The sequence below is a fragment of the Arachis hypogaea genome, chromosome 17, assembly GCF_003086295.3.
Source record: "Arachis hypogaea cultivar Tifrunner chromosome 17, arahy.Tifrunner.gnm2.J5K5, whole genome shotgun sequence".
Lineage (NCBI taxonomy): Eukaryota > Viridiplantae > Streptophyta > Magnoliopsida > Fabales > Fabaceae > Arachis > Arachis hypogaea.
The window spans coordinates 129,361,289-129,381,791 of record NC_092052.1 but is presented as its reverse complement, the minus strand read 5'-3'; the positions used below and the strand labels follow the sequence as shown (position 1 = coordinate 129,381,791).

The 20,503-nt window shown below is 34.9% G+C and overlaps 1 protein-coding gene across 8 annotated transcripts; it reads right to left on the bottom strand.

Annotated features, from left to right (window-relative positions):
• Positions 1 to 4,826: 4,826 nt before the first annotated feature.
• On the bottom strand, positions 4,827 to 14,438 carry LOC112766530 (lysine-specific demethylase JMJ21). Of its 8 annotated transcripts, XM_072222102.1 has the most exons (18): positions 13,173 to 13,406; positions 12,973 to 13,077; positions 12,399 to 12,512; positions 12,232 to 12,287; positions 12,009 to 12,151; positions 11,585 to 11,603; positions 11,219 to 11,416; positions 10,885 to 11,084; positions 9,128 to 9,227; positions 8,448 to 9,002; positions 8,252 to 8,374; positions 7,814 to 7,894; positions 7,411 to 7,742; positions 7,036 to 7,293; positions 6,569 to 6,653; positions 6,279 to 6,486; positions 5,777 to 5,945; positions 4,827 to 5,147 (listed from the first exon to the last, which is right to left on the bottom strand). In XM_072222102.1, the coding sequence occupies exons 5-18, from the start codon at positions 12,032 to 12,034 to the stop codon at positions 5,009 to 5,011; spliced, it is 2,493 nt and encodes an 830-aa protein (XP_072078203.1). In that variant the 5' UTR covers positions 12,035 to 12,151; positions 12,232 to 12,287; positions 12,399 to 12,512; positions 12,973 to 13,077; positions 13,173 to 13,406; the 3' UTR covers positions 4,827 to 5,008. The 8 variants fall into 8 exon arrangements, with proteins under 8 accessions (XP_072078203.1, XP_072078202.1, XP_025668208.1 ...); XM_072222101.1 differs by lacking the exon at positions 11,585 to 11,603 and having other exon boundaries at positions 5,764 to 5,945; positions 13,173 to 14,438; XM_025812423.3 differs by lacking the exon at positions 11,585 to 11,603 and having other exon boundaries at positions 13,173 to 14,438.
• Between the last annotated feature and the right edge of the window lie 6,065 nt (positions 14,439 to 20,503).

The window sequence follows — 20,503 nt, the reverse complement described above, 5'->3', positions numbered from 1 at the left end:
ATTCCTATTAACCCACAAAAAACCCAAAAATTCTATGAATTCATATTAGTAGACACTGGATCTATTGAATTAACACATTATAGAGACTCCAATACAAAACAGCCTGTTTATTCAAAAATAAAAATCATGAAAATATTATCTCTACAAGAATGGGAAATACCCCCATATCAGTCTAAAAGCTTCTCTCTAAAATTCGAACCTCAAAACTATACCTATTATGATTACCAAGAAGCATGGAACCATATTTTATTCCTATCACCAAGTCCCCATTCTTGGTTCATATGGTTCAGAAAAGGGATCTCATTACAATTTCCCAAATGGTTCCAATCCTGGTTCCAGAATTTTGGACCAATAGAAGCCTTCTTCCCAAAAGAAGCCAGCATGGCGTATGAATATTTTAAAAGCAAGTCATCATTCTTACAAGAGTATAAATTCATTTCATTTATAGCAGCCATGGGAATAAGCTGGATTATGACCTGGGAATATGATTCAGCAGCATATGAAGAATGTTCAAGCATACAATATTTGGTAAGAATAATAAAAATAAAATGGTGGAATAAATATGATATAAATCTGCTGAGTAAAAGAGCTATTGATCAATGGTTATCAACATCACAAAAGCGTCCAGCAACAACAGCCTCAAGCGCCACCAATGAACAAATAGCATATAAGAAAGAAACTCAATTCTTAGCACAGAAGCGACAAATTATGGCAGCCCTAGCAGCGGCAACCTCGGAAGAAGATATCCAAAGCTCTTTGCAAGCAATACAAACAGTACCTCTTGGAGAAGACGAAGAGGTACAGTCCAGCCCAGCCCACTATTATCAAGATTCTCAAGATCCATTTGAAATGTAGTAAGAACTATATAAAATCCATGTAAAAGCCCAATCATAAAAGAAAAATGATCTCTGTAAAAAAAAAAAAAAAAAAAAAAAAAAAAAAAAAAAAAAAAAAAAAAAAAGAGGTAAAAATAAAAAGTAAAAGTAAAACAGTAAATGTCGGCAAACAGTAAAAGCAAACAGTAAATGTCGGCAAAACAGTAAATGTCGGCAAATAGTAAAAGCAAACAGTACTGTCGGCAAATAGTACCCAAACAGTGATCACTTGGGGTCTATAAATACCAAAGGCCTCCTTCATTCATGATCATCACATACTTGAAAGCTCAAGGATTCTCTCTACTCTAAAATCTTCTTACTTCATATATTCTCCCAATATTTGTAATCATTATCAAGTTTGTATCAACATTGCAAGCAATAATAGTACAAGTTCATCTCTGTAAGCTTACTATCTTATGCTTTCTTTTCTTATAATTTCTTTATTCTCTTAGTTATTATTTCTATTCTTATAACATGAAAGAGTTTCAAAAAAGGCTAACTTCTTTAAAGCTTGTTAGAAGAAGAATGAAAACAAGAGTCATGGCAATAAGAAGAAAAATAAGAGAATTAATAAATGAATCTTCAGAATTAAACGTAGAAATAAAGAAGATAAACAAAAGGATTATTAGAACTATAAAGTTACTACAACAAACCAAAACCATAAAATCGATAAAAACCCTTAGAGAAAACATTAAAAATAAACGTATTCATCATGTTAGAAGGATGCATTATTTTCATGTCCAAAGTATGATACGTCTACATGCTATACAATCACAAATACAAGTAATAAATATCCGAGCGATACAACCTGACCCTCAACCTTTACAAGATGCTTCTTTACCACTCCAAGATCAACCCCTACAAGCTCAACCTTTACAACCCCTACAAGCTCAACCTTATATATATATATATATATATATATATATATATATATATATATATATATATATATATATTATTTTTTTCTTTTCTGCAAGTTTATATACTAGTCATTCTACAAACATTTCATGATAACTAAAAATCTTTAAGAGTAAAATTATAAAAAAATTAATTTATTTAAAATGAAAGTAATATGATTAAGTGTAATTTACTTAGATGTGATTAAAAAATAATTGAATACTATGTATAGTAAAAAATTGATATTATTAAATGATAAAATTAAAATTTATTTCTATGTATCATTTTTGTCCCCAACGTTTTCGTCCTATTTAAGTCCCTAACGTTTTAAAATCGTCTCAATTTTGTCCCACCGTCAATTCTGTTAACGGATCCCTAACGGCAGGACAACATTGAGTCAATTTTGAAACGTTATGGACTTAAATAGGACAATTGAAACGTTAGGGACAACTTTGAAACTTACCCCAAACGATAAACGTTGGAGAAAAAACGACTCTAAATGATATTATTAACCATTGATAGTTGGCTATTTTCTTTTATATTTGACTTTTGTATTGTACTTGTATAAAAATATATTTTTGGTTGTGTTATATTTTTAATTGTAATTTTTATGATTTATATTATAATATATTTATATTTTATATATTTATTTATAATTTTATATTATTTTATTATAATTTTATTATTTTGAGTGAACTAGTAAATCAGTAAATCAGTATTTAAAATGATTAGATAATTAATTTTTAAGAATTTATGTCTCCTAAAATAAAAAAATTAATAAAAATTATTATTAATTTTATAATTTCTATAAAATATATATCTCATTATTTTAATTTAAAAATAATTAACTTTTTATTTTATCTCTTTACTATTTTTTTTTTTTACTTGACAGGATCTTATCCCAAATTTTAAAATCTTGATTAAAACAACATGTACAATGCATTGAGACTACATTTTCTAAGTTTATTATTTTATTTTGAAACCAGTTTTCTAAATTCTAAGCATCTTGGGGGGACGCTACATGCATGCATGGAAAGTCGGCGACCCAATTTTAAAAAGAAACGAAAGTGGGTATCCCGTATCTAGGGTTGGCAATGGTGAGTAGGGGCAAATTTTGCCATTTTTGACTTCGTTCATAAAAATTAAATTTTAAGGAAAAGTTTAAGATCAACAACTTTATTAAATTTTGGCCAGTATATAACTAATAAAAAAAAATTTAACTATTAAATAAAATCTCAAACCTTTAAAAACATCATTGATAACTACTTAATGACTATCAATCACAAAAATTACTAACCTCCTATCACTCCTCCAAACTCTAATCCATCATATGGATATCCGCTTTTATTATTATTAAAATCTAATCAATAAAATTAAATTTTAAAATTTATATAATCATCTTCGTATATATTACATAAATTAAAAGTAAATTATTAAAATAATATTTAAAAATTTACATAGTTAACAAAAAAATTTTAAAAATTAGTAATAACAAATAATTTCTCAAAAGATTAAAAAACGTGATTAAAAAATTAAATAATAAATATATATTTTAAAAAAAATTTAGAGATCAGATTTTAATGCAGGTTTTTGTAATTATTATTAGAAAAATAAGAGCTATTCATCTTTAAAATTTGGTAATTTTATGTCAAGTAAATTTTTTTAAAGAGTTTTTTTATTGTAAATTATCACTTTTTTTTAAAATAAAAAAATTTAGAGATCAAATTTTACTCCAAATCTTTTTGTGCACCTTCTAAATATTTGTTTAGATCAAATGTTGCCATAAAAATTCATATCAAATGTTAAAAAGCCAGCCAAATTATTATTTTTGGTTAGTAGTGAGCCATCAATATTTAAAAGATGTGGATTACAAATATATTATTAAAGGAAAATATTTGGTAACCAAAGAAAATCAGTAAAAAACAGTCATAACTTGCCTTATTTAGCATTCATTAATTGTTGCGATAATTAATAAATGCTAAATAAGGCAAATTCTGGCTGTTTTTTTTTTGTCTCTCTAACATTACCCATTATTAAATTATTAAATTTAAAAAAATTAGATTAATGATTAAAAGTGCTGCCAAAAAACAATAAATTCTACTAACTTTTGAACCTTTTTCAATAATAAATGTAAGATAAAATAACTTAAAAATAAGGAAAAGCCTAGGGGCCAGCAACTTTGTTAAATTCTGGCAAGCATATAACCAGCAAAGAAAAGTGAGCCATTGGATGAAATCTCACACCAATCTCACACCATTAAAACCATCATTGATAGCTATTTGATGGCTACAAATCACAAAAGTTACTGGCACCTAGCATTCCTCAAAAAAATATCCATAACTCATTTATTAAATGTAAGATAATCTTAATTAAATTCTAACGTTAGATTTTTGTATAAATAAAATAAAGTATTATATCATAACGGATCCATCGCCACATATTCCCGTTTAAGCAGGTCTCTTTGCCATCCCCAAAAGCACCTAAAAATTTGCATGCCCAGAGGAAAATGGAGACAGTTCACAGATTTCTCAAATCCTGTAAAGTACTTTGGTCTTTGTATGATCTCTAAAATTTGAATTTTGTTTTATTTATCCGCGAATTCCGACCAGCTACAAGGGTTTAGGTAACCACAGAATCTTTGTTGTTGGAGGAACAGAATGCTTGAATAACCGCGCACCATAGTTCAACAACAATCAAGTGATCAACATACGTTTCCCTTTCAGTAATAATGTGTCCTTCGAATTCGATAGATGTGGACTCAAGTTCAGAAGCAAAAACATCCATGAAATACAAGGCACGTCATCATTTAAATTTATTCGAGATTTTTGTGCGAAATTTGTCGGTCCAAAAGAGCATTTCTGTTTCTTATTCACTTGTTTTGGTTCCTCGGCCATGATTTGACACGTGTGGGTATGATTGCATGAACAATGGACAATTCGGAATCAAGCTTATCCAAGTTGTCTCTTTTCGTCTTCGAAATCTCAACATCCTGCATTATATTCTAATGTGGGCAAAAGCCACTAGAATTGCATTCTCTAAGAACCAACCAAAAACTATATAATGACTTGACATTGCATGAAGCAAAGGGATACACTTATGTTGAATTATTAGACAGAATATAATCAATGAAAGGCCACTGGCAAGTGGCAACCAATAATACAAATTTACAAGATGTCGAACAATAAATTTATGGCTACTAGACAAGTTAAGCATGAATATATATCACTCTGGGATGGTCAAGGAAAGCCATTGTAATTGTTCAACTCGCCCCACACTGTTAGCTCAACTTCTTCCCATGACTTTGCTGATCTCAATTCTTTCCATATAGTAAAAATAGCTCCCAACACATTCTCATCATGCAAAATACAATAGCACCTACAATTTGCAAAAGAAAATTAAGAAATCCAGAGTTAATTTGAAATTGCTTGCTCCTTCTTGATAGGAAGGACAAAAAAAATCTCTCTATTTCTGTAGAAGGCAGGCACACAAATATGTCTAACGCCATCTAATAACTCAAGTCAAACATTGTATTCTTGAATCTTGATGTATCTTAATCCAAGCAAAGATCAGTTGCTTTTCCACTTCAATGCAATCAAATAACTTCCTATGCATATAAAGAACAAACTCTTCATTGCTCTCAGAAATTAACAAGCATTCGAAAGGTTCAGAATTATCAATTTAACATCATGTATAGTTTTGCACCTACAGACTACTTCAAGAGTTTCAGTTATGCATTATCTGAATACTTTTATTAAGGCCATGTGCAAGGTAGACAACCATTAACATTCCTGATTCTTGAAAGTACTGATGATAATTTTGACAAGGTATCCATCTTTGCCATGCTTAGATCTTTCAGGAGAGCTTGATTGTTTCTATTCATTTATATGTGGCTAGTTCCGTATTTCCATATAACCCACACGCCCAGATTGAAATATGCAATAAAGAAAAGGTCAAAAGTAGTGGAAGAACTACTAGTATGCAAGAGAATTACCATAACTACTTACATGGCAACATATGAAAGTCGGGCATACTTCTGACCACCATCTGTTGACTCGTACTTTGATATGGGACTTGCAAAAGGAAGTTTATAGCTTTCTAAAAATCGCTTAAGGAGATCTGAATCACCTCTAAAGACATCTAAATAAATTGGTATCAAGTCAAACAGCGGATCACCTGTAAAAGAAATTAAAAAAGTTTGTTAAATCACTACCAACCAAATAGAACGTCAGAATGCTTGCGCAATGTATACATACGATAGATTGAAAACTATTAGGAAGCGAAGACTGAAGAACATCAAACAGTATTTAGGGATGATAACATTAGTCTTGTTCTAGAGAAACCGCATCATCAGTTCAAATGTACAAACAAAAGTTTCTTGTAGATATTGGAAGTTTATAAATGATAATGCCATATATTTAAAATGCTCAAAAGTAAATTATAAAACAGATGAACATTATTGTAGAAGTCGGATAAAAATTCTCGGAACAGGCAGGAAGACATACTGACCTATTGAAAGATCACTGAAATCAAGGATATAACTAGGACGCCAGGATTTCACTTCATCATAGCTGCTCAAATGACCATTTACCTTGGCAGCATCTTCTGCATTCCCACTTGAGATAGAATAAGCCGAAGATGGTTCCATGTAAATGTTATCATCCATAATATCAGAGTGAATCCAAGAGCAAGGTTTACAAGCACCCCTTGGGAGATTCTGAAGTCAAATAAAAGTAAGAAATTTGAAAACCAATTTTATTCCGCTGTATCCAGTAGGAAAGAAGTGAGTTTGGAGAAACCTCAATTATGTTTAGCAGCTTAGCAAAATCAGGCGGGACATATTCATCAATTTTCTCTATCAAACTGCTAGGGATTGGATCTCCCCTACAAAATTACGACAAATGAGAGCGAATAAGAAACTGAAGATTCATCATAAAAAATTAGTATATTATGGAAGCACAAACGCAGCAGCAGCAAATGCAACACATGGATAAGGTACAATCTAAACATGGTGAAGCAAAAGTGAAAAGGGAGTTCATAAATGCTTCATAAACACAGCTACTAAAATTTGACATTCACTGTATCTGGAAAAGCATAAAGTTAATAAATAAACTCCACGAAACTTCAAACTCCAAATTGATCAGAAGATCATTATATTGAATGCACAAACAAAAACGATACTTTTCCATCAGCAACTTCTTACATATCTTTAAATTCAAACTTCTTCAACAAGAAATTAAGGTGCTCAAAAGAAGGCAAATTATACCACTTGGTCAAACGGCTTGAAACATTCTTCCGCATCATTGTTAAGTTTCTTAGGAAGACTCCCCATTCTGCTGCAGTATTTGATTTATAATTAACAGTTGCACCACAACCATCGGTTCCAGTAAAGCTCAATTCATGTTCAATATCTGTTAAAGATGAAATATTCAAAGGTGGATGTGGTAAGAGATGAAGGTGGTTCAGCTGCTCCCCTAAGAAGGAGGCCAAGTTTGTTGCATCTTCCCATGACAGTGTGTCTCTTCTGCAGGAGAACATAGACAACATTCAGAGAAGAGAACTGCTACTTGACAAAATCAAAGATTTAGAGTTGCTCAGCGGGATGGTGAAATTATCAGTGAATCACAAGGATAAGACTTACAAATCTGCAAACATTTTCCCTTCACATCGTCTTATTATCATATATGGCCATATACTTGAGTGACCTGCTAAACTATCCGATCCATCCATTTCCATCCCAGCATTCTTATACTCAAGTTGTTTCTTGCCCCATACCCCAAATGAGAAACCATGAACATCACATTTTGTCTTGATGAGATTGCTCTTTGAAATGATGTCAGGGACTCCTTTTCCATCCCAAGTTAAATTGTTAAAAGATCCATCTTCAACATAAATGATCCCATTGGCCAAAATACTAGGAATATGTTTCTTGAGAGGGGAGTTGATTTCATGAAGTAGCCTGTAAAACTCTAGCTGTAAAAGGCACAAAATTCAAGTTAGATTTGTATGGCAGATGCAATAGAAACAGAATGGCAATAAAGTACCTCTGTGCCGAAACCATAAAGAGAAGCTTCCAGTCCTCCTTCAACAAAAATCTTAACAACAGAGTTCCCCACTAGATAAACCTATTTAGAGAACAAAAAATATTACTGTAGTTAAAAAGAAGCTTCATACTCCACAAGGACTCTATTAGGTAATCCAATAATCATACCACATGCCATCATCATGTCCTAATTTAACTAGGGAACCTTGAGGTATAGATGGCAACTAATTAATTGGGCTGCATATTGTAGTCGATCAATAAGAATGTGACAATATTCTTGAATGCAAGAGGAAAATCAGTATCAACACAAACCCAGAAAAGACCATAAATATGTTTAGGACAATAGGACAATAAAGACCATATATTTTCACAAAAGCCTAAGAAAACTAAACAAATACCAGTGAGATGAAAAGTAGTAAATAGATGAATGAAAACTCACAGGATTGCTACCCGAGCCAACTGGAAGCCTTTCATCGTCACTGGGAAGAGGCAAATTGTGGATGGCACAAATTTTTGATGCACATTCCAACCACTTGTCAGCATTTAAGGCAATACATGCCCCCTGGACATATATGTAAAATGAGGTCATAAAATCTGATAAGGTAACCACTACTTGGGGGGGACAAGAAACTAACCTTCCATATAAGCTCTCTCATTTGTGGTTTTTGAATCCAAAGCTTCGACAACCATTCTCTTAGTTCTCGTTGACCAATGCTGTTGCCTACGCTCCACGGGGAAAGGTAATGGTCTCTATCTCTATCCAAGAATATGGATAAGAACTCTATATCATAGGAAAATCCATCTTTCCATAAACCATAGTTCCTAGATGCGCCATTTACGGTACTTTCAGAATTTAGATTATCTACATCTTTGATAGTTTTGGCTCTTTTCTCTTTCCTAGACAAATCAGAATAACATGTGCTCTGTCTGACATTTTCATAAGTTTCTTCATCTAAAGCAAGCCATCCAACACGACAAACTCCTTTATGACGATAACCAGGAGCCATGTCCAAACATACAAATTCAAAATTATTTGAATTCACATAATTCTGAGTGACTGCGATAGTTGTTTCTAAATTTAAAACACAGTGCCACCATCCACTTGGAACGTAAATTGTCTCTCCTGGTAGTTGTGTACACTCAATTGGCTTATCTTCATCAGGAAGGAGAGGATAATAGTCCAACCACCACTGTAAATAAACAGAATATGATTAACCACGTCAGTAGTTGGACACAATACACTTGACATGATCATAGATCTGAACCAACATAAAGAGGATATATATAAATCACTATAAATGCAAAATTATAGTACCTGAAGTGATGACGGGGTCTCAATATTGACATCACCATCTTCTTCGTTAACATGCACTGTCACACCCAAAGGCACCTTTCCTGGAGGATATAATGCCCACCTACCAAATGCAAGTGAAAGCCTCATAACACTGCTTATTTTAAACATAATCAAGCACTAAGATACATATATATCTAAGAATCAAATTAAAACTCATGTTTATCAAAGATGCTAGATGAGTGGAGAAAGAGCACCTTGGTACCTATCTATAAGAATAAGAGAGATATACAGAGATGCAAAAAGTATAGAAAGATCAAACTCATGAGTTATACCATGAAGTTATGGAAAAAGGTGATAGAACGGAGGCTGAAACAAGAGACACAAGTAACAGAGAATCAATTTGGTTTTATGCCAGGAAGATCCACCACTGAAGCTACATATGGTGTTTATTAATTTGGAAAAATCATACGATAGGGTGCCAAGGGAGGTTTTATGGAAGGTTTTAGAAAAGAAGAAAGTAAGGATCGCATATATTCGTGCAATTAAAGACATGTATGATGGGGCTACAACTAGTGTGAAGACTCAAGATGGTGTGACAGAGAAATTTCCTATTGGCATAGGATTACACTAGGTATCATCCTTAAGTCCATACATTTTCACATTAGTCTTGGAAGTACTCACAGAGCATATCCAAGAATCTATACCATGATGCATGTTTTTTGCCGGTGATATCGTCCTTATGGGAGAGTCAAGGGAAGACATAAATAAGAAGTTGGATTTATGGAGAGAAGCTCTAAAAGTGTATAGTCTACGCATAAGCCGTAACAAGACGGAATATATAGAATGTAAGTTTGGCCCCCGAAAGAAAAACCCCAATACAGAAGTGAAGATTGGAGAAAACATCTTACAAAAAATTAAAAGTTTTAAGTATCTTGGGTGCACATAATTGAGAGATTGAACATGATGTAAATCATAGGATCCAAACAGGTTGGTCAAAATGGCGGAGCGCATCTGGTTTTATATGTGACAAAAAAGAACTTTTAAAACTTAAAAGTAAATTCTATCGCAATACTATCAGACCGGCTATGCTTTATGGTACAGAGTATTGGGTGGGCAAAAAAAGAGCACGAACATAAGTTAAGTGTGGCAGAGATGAAGATGTTGAGATAGATGAGTGGTCATACGCAATTGGATAGAATAAGGAATGAAGGTATAAGAGAGAGAATTGGAATAGCACCTATTGTGGAAAAGATGGTAGAATCGCGTCTCAAATGATTTGGATATGTGAGAAGAAGACCGACAGAGCGCTCAGTCAGATGAGATGGAAGATAGACAAGGGGTGAAAGACAGAAGAAGACCTAGGAAGATCATCCATGAAGTGGTCAAACGAGAGATCTACATGTAAATTGTCTCTCTGTAGACATGATACATGATAAAACTCAATGACGTCATTTGATCCATGTAGTCGACCCCACCTAGTGGGACAAGGCTTTGTTGTTGTTGTTGTTTATCAAAAAACAAAAACCACAATTTAAGTTAAATAACTGAACATAGCAGTGGGAATTTTATGATTTATGTCCATGTAAGTTTTACTCATGGGGCTAATTCACAAGAACAGGCTAGTTTGACATCCATACCAAACATAAGCTAAGGATTAAACTAAAACCAGAAAATGCATGTAGCTTCCTTAGATACCATATTACCATGTTACAGTAGATGTCTGTGCTACACAACCAAATAGAACTCAAAAATTCGCGTCAAGTAGCTCAATTTTTTACCTTTTACGGCCAGAAAGAAGAGTATTCCATGCACTAGTAAGAGCTGGATCAACGTGCCAAGAGGCCCCAGATCTCTGTGGTCCAATTATTAGCCACCTATAGGATGGTCTTTGTTCAGCATCTAAGATATCAAAGAAGTCTTCTTGAAAAAGATGAGGTACAGAATAATCCTTCAATAAGCTAGGTGCAACTTCAGCAAACTGTACACAAATTATTAAATAAAAATTAAAAGAACTCCCAAGCTCTCAAATTGAAAGGACAAGAATAAGAGAAGGAAATGGTGGATGGAGACAGCCAGAGCATTATTGATACATGAATATCCCTATCCAAGCACCTTTTCATCAAAAATATATAAGGGATCTTCATCATGTTGAACTTCCATGTATGAGACATAATCCTTGAATTTCATGGAGACCTTCCGAGAACTCCTTTGGGAAATTTTAAATGCTACGTCTCCATAGTTTTGCAACAGCTGATCAGTTGTCCATTTATGCCTGGCAGGCCATGTCTCAGCCAATCCAGTAAGCATAACCTGGGGTTTGTAATTCATCAAACTTGTAAACATCAACAATAAAATCCCAGTAGAAACAGAAATAGTGTCAACTACAACACAAAACATCATGTGTAATGGACCCCTTGAGTTAGATAATATTTACTTATCTCTCAAATTTCCATCTTTACAAGAAAAGAAAAACAGTACCATTGACCAAAGGTAGCTCCTATTCCTCCAAAACAAATTATGAAACAAAAAGGAACAATTAGAAGATAGAGCTTGAAGATATTGGGTGGTCCATTTACTTTAGTTTTATTAAGAAAATAAGTGATTCTTTTTAATTAAAAGATATTTGCCAAAAAGGTTTGACGGTATATTTGAAAGGGAAAAAAAACAGTAAAACCTAAAATACTCCCATGTTCTCATAAGTTGTAAAAGTTGCTTCTGAAAAAAGAAAAAGTTGCATATAGATCACTTAGCAAAAAAAAGAAACAAAACAAAAACTGAAGCAAATACACCCATTTTTTTGTTGGTTACATAGCTTAAAGATACACATTGAAATTTTGAAACATAACCATGATGAGGGAAAAAACTAATGTAGATTACTAGTATAGTTATTTTTGTTTTGTACCGGTTTCTTTGCATCATACTGGTCATAGAAATCCTTCAAGGATAGGTCTTTCCTTCTTTCCACATTTCCATCATCTGCATGAAACGACTCCAATGTGGTATGACATCGGTATAATCTCCTGTACAAAAATAAAGAGTTGAACCCTGCAGGAAGGTAAATATCCCTGGTTTAGAGGAAACATATAAATTGGCTCATAAGATCCCTGCAGAATCAAAACTGTTACCATCAAAGTATAGTAGTCGTGGTTGATACTCTTTGTATTTGTCTGGCAGATTCTCACTGCATTCATGATTCCCAATATGTAAGCATAAAAGTACAAACCAAAACAAAAAGGAAAATGGATAATGAATGTTAACTTAGAAGCATCAATGGAAGACAGGAGAAACATACTTATGCAGCAGGGTAGTTTTCTTCCAAGAGCCTTGGTACTGAAGCAAACCAGATGCCCCTTTAAGGCATAGACTCATCCACAGTGGTTCCTCATTGCACAACACGTACATGACACTGCCCACAAAGATTAACCGAAGAATGTAAATAAAAAATTGGCCAGAATCCACTGTACTCACTACTCAGTCAACCTTATCAGACTCTCTCGAGTTAACAGAGTTACAAGTTTAGGTCCCTAAATTGAGGTTACGAGCCTAACCTACTCGAGTTCAGATGAACTCTCAAGTCTGATTTTTTTTTTTTTTTCTTTTAGGGGTTAAATGCCTATATCTAAAAAATTGCTTCTTAATCAAGCCTTGTAGCATAAGCATTGCAGAACTACCGTGAAGTGAATGAATAATGAATAACGAAACGCTGTATACGAATTTCATGTATGAATCGAGATTCTGTTAAAATGATTCGACAAGAAAGAAAGCAGAGCATGGCAGCTAATGAGTAATGTGAAGCTCAAATGATGAATCAAGTGTTCATGAAGCAAAATCAAGAAAGAAAGAAAGGTAGGTATGGATGTGAATACCTGCTAACGCAGGCAAGGCGAGCAACGTCGCGGGGAGAGAGAGACTCTAAGATTGAGCAGAGGGTTTCATCGGGAAGGACCCCAAGGTCTCCGAGTGCTTCTGGCCTGCGATCTCTATGCGCTGAAGAATCATCCATCGAAACGACAAGTCGGATTCAAAAAAGAAATATGACCTCTTTCTCTTTAAGTTTAGTTTCTACCTTTCTATGCTGTGCTGCGGAGCTTCAGAAATCAGAATTATCCGTCAAAACGACAACCGAAATTGTTTTGAATTTATTTATTCATGGTTAAGCGTTGCCCGACCGCGTATTTTGAAAGCGCATCCTTATTCCTTACCGTGTGCGCGCTTTTCGTTATTGCTACGTCACCCTTCTCTCTTTCTTCCCCTCGACCGCCCAGACCAAAAATCCACTTTTACTGTTAATGGATTTGTTGATTAGATGCAAACTTGACGTATACCTCATAGGCTCATAGCGGGCTTTGACTCCCATTAAATTCGTCAGGTAGGTTAAGTGCTGAACCAGGATTGCAAAAGGATTTTTGTTAATATTTTCTATAGACTTGATTGAGGTTGGGTTCTTTCAAATGGGCCTGGTACATTTGCCCACTACAAAATGCCAAACAACGCCTAGACTACAATAATGAATTGGGTTCCACTAACCCAACATGAGGTGGAGTCTGACCCCGACATAACTTTCAATTTATCCCACAAGAAAATAATCGTAAAAGATTGTGGCAGGAGTTGTTGGATTTATCCCAGCAAACTAGGAGGGAATGGATGCTAGTTGGGGACTTTAATAAGATAGCGAGCCCAAATGAAAAGAAGAGCAGTACAAGGGTTGACATGAATGGAATCTCATTGACTTAGGCTATGTAGGATCGAAGTTTACTTGGAGGGGGCTTAAATGGGAGAGGATGGACAGAGTGTTTAAGCGATTAGATCAATTTCTGGTTAATATGAACTGGAGGATGAGATTTGCTGAAGGCAAGGTAGAGGTTTTGACTAGAACCAACTCAAACCATCACCCTCTCTCAATCCATGTTGAACCTGTTCTTATACATCACAGGGACAGACCTTTTAGATACGAGGCTATGTGGAATTTATAGCCAGAGTTTGAGGAATGCATTAAGCAAGGGAGGAGAAAACAACCCTTACTCAATTAACTGAACACCTGAAGAAGTAGAATGGGGAGATTTTTGGACACATACAAAAGAAAAAGAGATGTTTAGGAGGATAGGAAGAATTCAAAGAGCACACAGTTACGGGAACAATTCCCTCCTAGAAGACCTTGAAAAGAGTTTGAATAAGGAGCTTGAGGAATTACTTAACAGGGTGGAAGTTCTATGGATGCCGAAGTTTAGAGACATTTGGTTGGTGGAGGGAAACAAAAATACTAAATATTTTCATACAAGAATAGTCATAAGGAGAAGGAAGAATAGAGTGGCAAGCAAAACTCAAAAAATGCACAAAGACAGTGGGAGAAAAATCAAGAAATCCTTGAAAACATGGCTATCACATTTTTTAGGAAGCTATACAGTGAGGAATGGACTCATACCCAAGCCCCCATGGACTAAAGCCTATCTGAATATTACAGAGGAATAGATCAGAAACTTAAATGCAAGGTCTACTCCGGAGGAAATTAAGAGAGCAATGTTTAACATTGGCTCCTTCAAAGCCCCGGGATACGACGGATTTCCAACAATATTCAAATAAAAAATAAAAAAAACTAAACGGAACATCCAAAAAAAAAGTGTGCATAAGTTTATAGGAGAAGGTGTGGTTGGACCCGAACCATATCAAACACTATGATCAGACCCTTATTACATTGATTTCTAACACTCCGGTTGTTTGATGTCTGTGTCTGGCCAAGACATAAATAAGGTGGGACGTGTTTATTGTTTGGTTTGTGAGACACAAAAATGAGAAGGACATGCTTACACACAAATATACACAAGATACATGTATTTTGGGTGATGGACACAGATCTGGATTATTTTTTTCAAATTATTTTATCTTTATTCATTTTCTAAAATTCAAAATCTCTTCTCGTTTTGTTACAAACCCTAACCAGTGATAATTTCTTCTACTATGGTTCTGCATCATCGAAATTATACCACCACCGCACATCGTCTCTATTTTCCAACGACTCTCCTCTTTGATTACTGTGTGCTGTGCTCCGTTGGCGGTGAGTTTGTGTTGCTATTCTGCCGCCTTTGTCTCTCCATCTCGCAGCCGCATTAGCCTCCTCCTAGTTGTGCTTCTGCTGCGCGTTGAGTCTTTTATGCTCCGCCGCTGCAACATCTGCTCCATCGGTGTGTTTTGCCTCGTTGTCTCTGGTATTTTGCTTTTGTGCTATTTTTGTTTTGATTTTGATTATTGATCAGATACATTATTGTTGATTAAGTGCTATTGTTGCTGCTGCAATAAATGACATTATGCTATCAATCTACTCTTGTTATTGGTGCTGATTATTGATAAAACTAGTGATAAAAATGTTATTCAAATTGCTGATTAATATGTTAATAAAATTGCTTATCAAATTATTAATAGGTCATATTTTTAATTATTATCTTTTGAGAAATGCTAGAGAGCAATTTATTTATATTGTGTTTATAAAATTGCTTATCAAACTGCTTACCAAATTGTTGACCAAGTTGTTTGTATTATGTGTTTATAGAAATTGAATAAGATGGATGATAATTGTTTGTAAAAATTGACATGTTAATTTACAAGTTTGAATTTTGTTTTATTGTGATAGTAGTCAGAGTCAATTTTGTCTTAAAAGGTTATCAATCACCTATTTCAAAGCATTATTTTTCTTATTTTACTTAATAAAATTACATATTAAAATTCTTAATTATGTTTCGGCTCACATTTTTATTGATATATATTTAATTAGATTTTAATCATGTCTTTCCTATTTTGTTCATGGCATCTAAGACAATTGGTTGATTACTTAGTTTTAAAATCTATTAGTATGCTTTAACTTTGATTATGTAAGTATATGCTTATGTAATGAGTGTTTTTCTCATTTTTAGTTTAATTGAGTATTTTTTTTATTCGTACAAACTATTAGAGTTCTTCATTTATGCATTTACTTGTTATTGTTTCTTAGGAAGTGATGATGGATCGTTCTAAACAAATTAAGTTATGTGTTGGATATTACTAGATTATGAGAATGCAATTTGATATGTTAATGTTGCTTTTCTTAGTTACTTTATATATGTATATTAGGAATAGAAGGCGGGGTCATTCTTCAATTGGTCGAAGAGTGAACACATTGCCATTAAGGCGAGATGCATTAGATAATATCATTGGGGAGGGTAGAGATAGAAATTGCATATGGGAGTTAAGAATGAGTTTGAACGCATTTGCAAAATTTATGTGAATTACTACAAGTTCAAGGTGGATTAGACGAAGATGGTCATGTTGGCATAGGCGAGCAAGTAGCTACTTTCTTAATCATATTAGCTCACCATACCAAAAATTGCAGCGTACAAGTTAGGTTCTATAAGTCTGGTAAAACTATTAGTAGGTATTTTGATGTGGCGAAAATTGGCCGATTAAGAAATTAATATAAGAAATACGTTGCAAGTACAGTTCTTAACCAGCAAAAATTCGCTTATCAATTTAGAAGAGTTATCACAGATTTAAGAATAAAATATTGGGAGTATGAGTCCCAGGTCGTCTCCCAACGAGTTGACAAAAGAGTGCAGCTTATTAGTTAGAGGTTTTTCCAGTAATTTTGAGTTTGAGAAACAGAAAAATAAATAATTGTAAAATTAAGCAACGGAAATTAACGAGAGAATTTATATAATTCAATTAAAAGTCTTGACCGGGAGAAGATTAATTGAAATTTCTATCCTTGTTGGATTTTTCTAAGTGTAATAATAAAATGTTGTTGTTCTACTTGGTCATCCTTTAATTAATAAGGAAAAGTCAAGTAACTAACTAACCAACTATATCACAGGTCCTAATCCTTTCCTAAGAAAGGATTAGAGTTAGGGACTAGAGTTGTCAGTCATCAACTTCTAATTAGGATTAACACTTGAGTATTCCAACTCAAGGTTCTCCTTTTAATCAACTCCCAATCAAGTTAGGAAACTACTCCATTAACATAAATATAACTTTCGCAGAATTAAAAAAGGAATAAAAGGAAGGCATGGTAAATAATAATTAAAATTCAATTAAAAGTAAAAATGGTTTCTTGTATTAATAAATCCCAAAATGTAACATACTTATCCAAACAGGGTTAATGGGCAGTAAAAGGTAAAGGAATAAGAAAACAAACTAAAATAATGAAACTTCAACAGAGGTAATGATTCTTCTCAGTATCTAAAAGCAAAAGCATGAAACTCTGAAACTCTAAAACTATGAATGCGAAGAACCCTAGAGGAAGGAGTAGAATTCTCTCTAAGATTCAAAAACTTAATTAAAACTATGCGTAATGAGAAATGTGTCTTGAGTCTCTCCTGTTCTCTGGCTCTAGTCTGTATTTCTGGGCCGAAAACTGGGTCAAAACTCGGCCCGAAATCGCCCCCAGTGCTTTCTGAATTTTCTGCAGATCGCGACTGACGCGTACGCGTCACTTGACGATTTTCCTTGCCACGCGTGCTCGTCAGGCACGCGCTCGCGTTGTTGTGCGAACTCCAGTCCACGCGTACGCGTCGTTGTGAAAGTCTCTAGATCACGCGCACGCGTGAGCCATGCGTGCGCGTCGCTGCTCGCTGGTTGTCTCCTTTATTTCTTGTACTCCTTCCATTTTTGCAAGCTTCCTCTCCATCCTCTAAGCCATTCCTGCCATGTAAAGCCTGAGAGCACTGAACACACGGATCACGACATCGAATGGTATGAAAAGACAATAAAAATACATAATTTAAAGGCTTAGGAAGCAAGTCTTCAATCATAGAGCATAATTAGGAAGGAATTGTAAAATCATGCAAATAGTATGATAAGTGAGTAAAGAGTTGATAAAAACCACTCAAATTAGCATAAGATAAACCACAAAATAGTAGTTTATCAAACTCCCCACACTTAAACATTAGTATGTCCTCATGCTAAGTTCAAGGAGACAAAGAGAATGAATAAGGGAAAGTAAGACTCATGTAATGCAATGCAACCTATGTATGAATGCAACTATATGCTGAGATGATTCTGTATACTTGGTTAAAAGTAAACAAGTTCTTCAAGACAAACATAGTTCAGATTCCACTAATTCAAATCATACAGTAAAGACAAGTAAACTTGTAAGAGGATAGCTCATGAAAGCATGAAACATAGAATCAAGCATTGAACCCTCACTGGTAGTGTATATCACTCTAACTCTCAGGTGTCTAAGGTCACTCACTCTACTCTTTCCTAGTCATGCTTTCTAAATTTTATTCTTCATCTAACCAATCAACAAATATTTAGTATATCAATGTAAACATCATGATGTCTTTTCAGGGTTGTAATGGGGCTAAGGTAAAGGTGAGGATACATGTATGGCCAAGTGAGCTATAATATGAATCTTTGACTAACCTAAGCTCTAACCTAACACACACACTCTATATAATTCTAAAATCATACCTAGCTATCCAAAATTCCCAGTTTTGTATAATTCACATACTCATGTACCAAATTTTCTTTAATTTTATCACATATGCATTGATTATTAAACTTAGCATTGGGGTAATTTTGTCCCCTTATTCACTTATTCACTTAATTAACTTAATATTTTTTTTATAACATAACTTATCAATGCACATGGATTTTTAATTTTTCTGGTCTCATATGAGTATGCACCCAATTTTTCAATATTTTGTCAATGAAACACAGTACCATTTCATCAACCCAAGTTCCCAGGGTTCCCCACACTTAATTTAACTCAATCTCTAACTTAAGCTAACCAAAGATTCATTTTGGGTAATTAATTATTTTTTTCTTAAGACTAGTGATATGGTAAAATACAGAATAAATGGGGATTAAAAGGCTCAAGGTGGCTAACAAAGGTGATTAAAAGGGTAGGCTATTTGGGGTAAGTGAGCTAATAACAAATGATGGCCTCAATCATATGCAAGCATGTAAATACACTAAACAATGGACATATAGAATGAAACAAAATATAGATTGCAATCGTAGGGAAGAGAACACACAAGAATCAAATATTATGGTTAAATAGTGTAACCATGTAGTTAAGCTCAAGTCTCACAGGTTGTATGTTCTTTGTTATAATTCATGTTCCAATTTACAGTCTTCAAACAAATTTAACACAAAATTTTTAATTCGAATTAGTGAAATTTTTTCAAAAATAAGGTCTTAAAAAGAAACTTATTATTTTTCAACCAAGTAGAACATACATGCAAACACTTATTATTATGCAATATATCCTATCTAACAAAAGAAAAACTAAAAATGTTGGTGTTAAGAGCTAGAGAAGTTACCTCCGGAAGTCAGGGACTGACCTCCCAATACTTAAAGCTTGGCACGGTCCTCCGTGCCATCAGTAAGGAGCAAGGGAGTGCTGGAAGCGTCGCCTCCAGTGTCTGGTTCGCCTTGGCTGCCTGTGCTACTGGATGAAGGGGAGTCTGGGGTGTCCTTTGGTTCTGGAGGTGGGTGTATACCAAGTATGAGTTCCTTCAGGTAGTCGTATCGGCGCTTGTTGTGGCGCTCCATTCGTTCCATTTGCCGGTACTGCCGGTCGAGTCTCTCAAGAATCTGAAGGAACATCTGATGGGTAGATGGTGCTTGTGGTGTAGAAGATGGTGGAGTGGAGGAGGGATGGGGATCCAAAGATGGACCTGCAGGCTGGCTTGCAGAGGGAACTGGCGGCCTGATATACTTTCCATTCGGGACATACTGGTCGGCTATAGGGATCATGACCTTCGTGTCGCCTGCCCGAGAGGGCACACCCGCTGCAGAGACTAAATCTGAAACCAAGGCGGGAAAAGGCAGGTTACCCGCTATCTGTACGTGTCCCATGGCAGCCTGGATGTGTCGAGGCAGGTTGAGGGGTTGTTCTGTCAGGATGCACCAGATGAGGACAGCCATGTCTGCTGTGAAGGTCGACTCGTGAGTGCTCGGAAAGACATAGTGGGACATGATTTGTGCCCACACGCGAGCCTCCAGGGTGAGTGACTGGGCTGGGATGCTCTTAGGTCGAGTCCTATGCTGTCCGTAGATCCACTTGCTGTTAGGTTGTGCTATGACAACAAGGACGCTATTCCTGTCGAACTGGTATGTCTGGCGCTTGAGAGAGGCCTCCTGATAGGCGTCTCATCCCTCTGGACTAGGTGGAATGTCTAATGCTCTCTGTATGGCACTCTCGGAGACAGGGACTTGCTGATGATAAACGTAGACAGTCTGCAGAGTATGCGAGTGGAAGTTTGAGTAGAACTCAACGACCCATGATAAGTTGGCCTCTCGTGGCTGTCTCCTCAAAAATTCCCACTGTCTCCTCTCTATGCGGGGCTCCACAAAATCAACAATGTGTGTTGGGACAATGAGCAGACACTCATTATTGTACTTTCTCTCAGCTAGGATGGGAAACAT

Excerpts from the sequence above, each read along its gene's own strand:
- LOC112766530 (XM_025812420.3), bottom strand. The coding sequence starts at position 13,109 with ATGGATGATTCTTCAGCGCATAGAGATCGCAGGCCAGAAGCACTCGGA. Across the intron at positions 6,654-7,035 it reads TCAAGCCGTTTGACCAAGTG|GGGAGATCCAATCCCTAGCA; the intron begins GTATAATTTGCC and ends GTAATTTTGTAG. Across the intron at positions 5,946-6,278 it reads TTTCAGTGATCTTTCAATAG|GTGATCCGCTGTTTGACTTG; the intron begins GTCAGTATGTCT and ends TTTCTTTTACAG.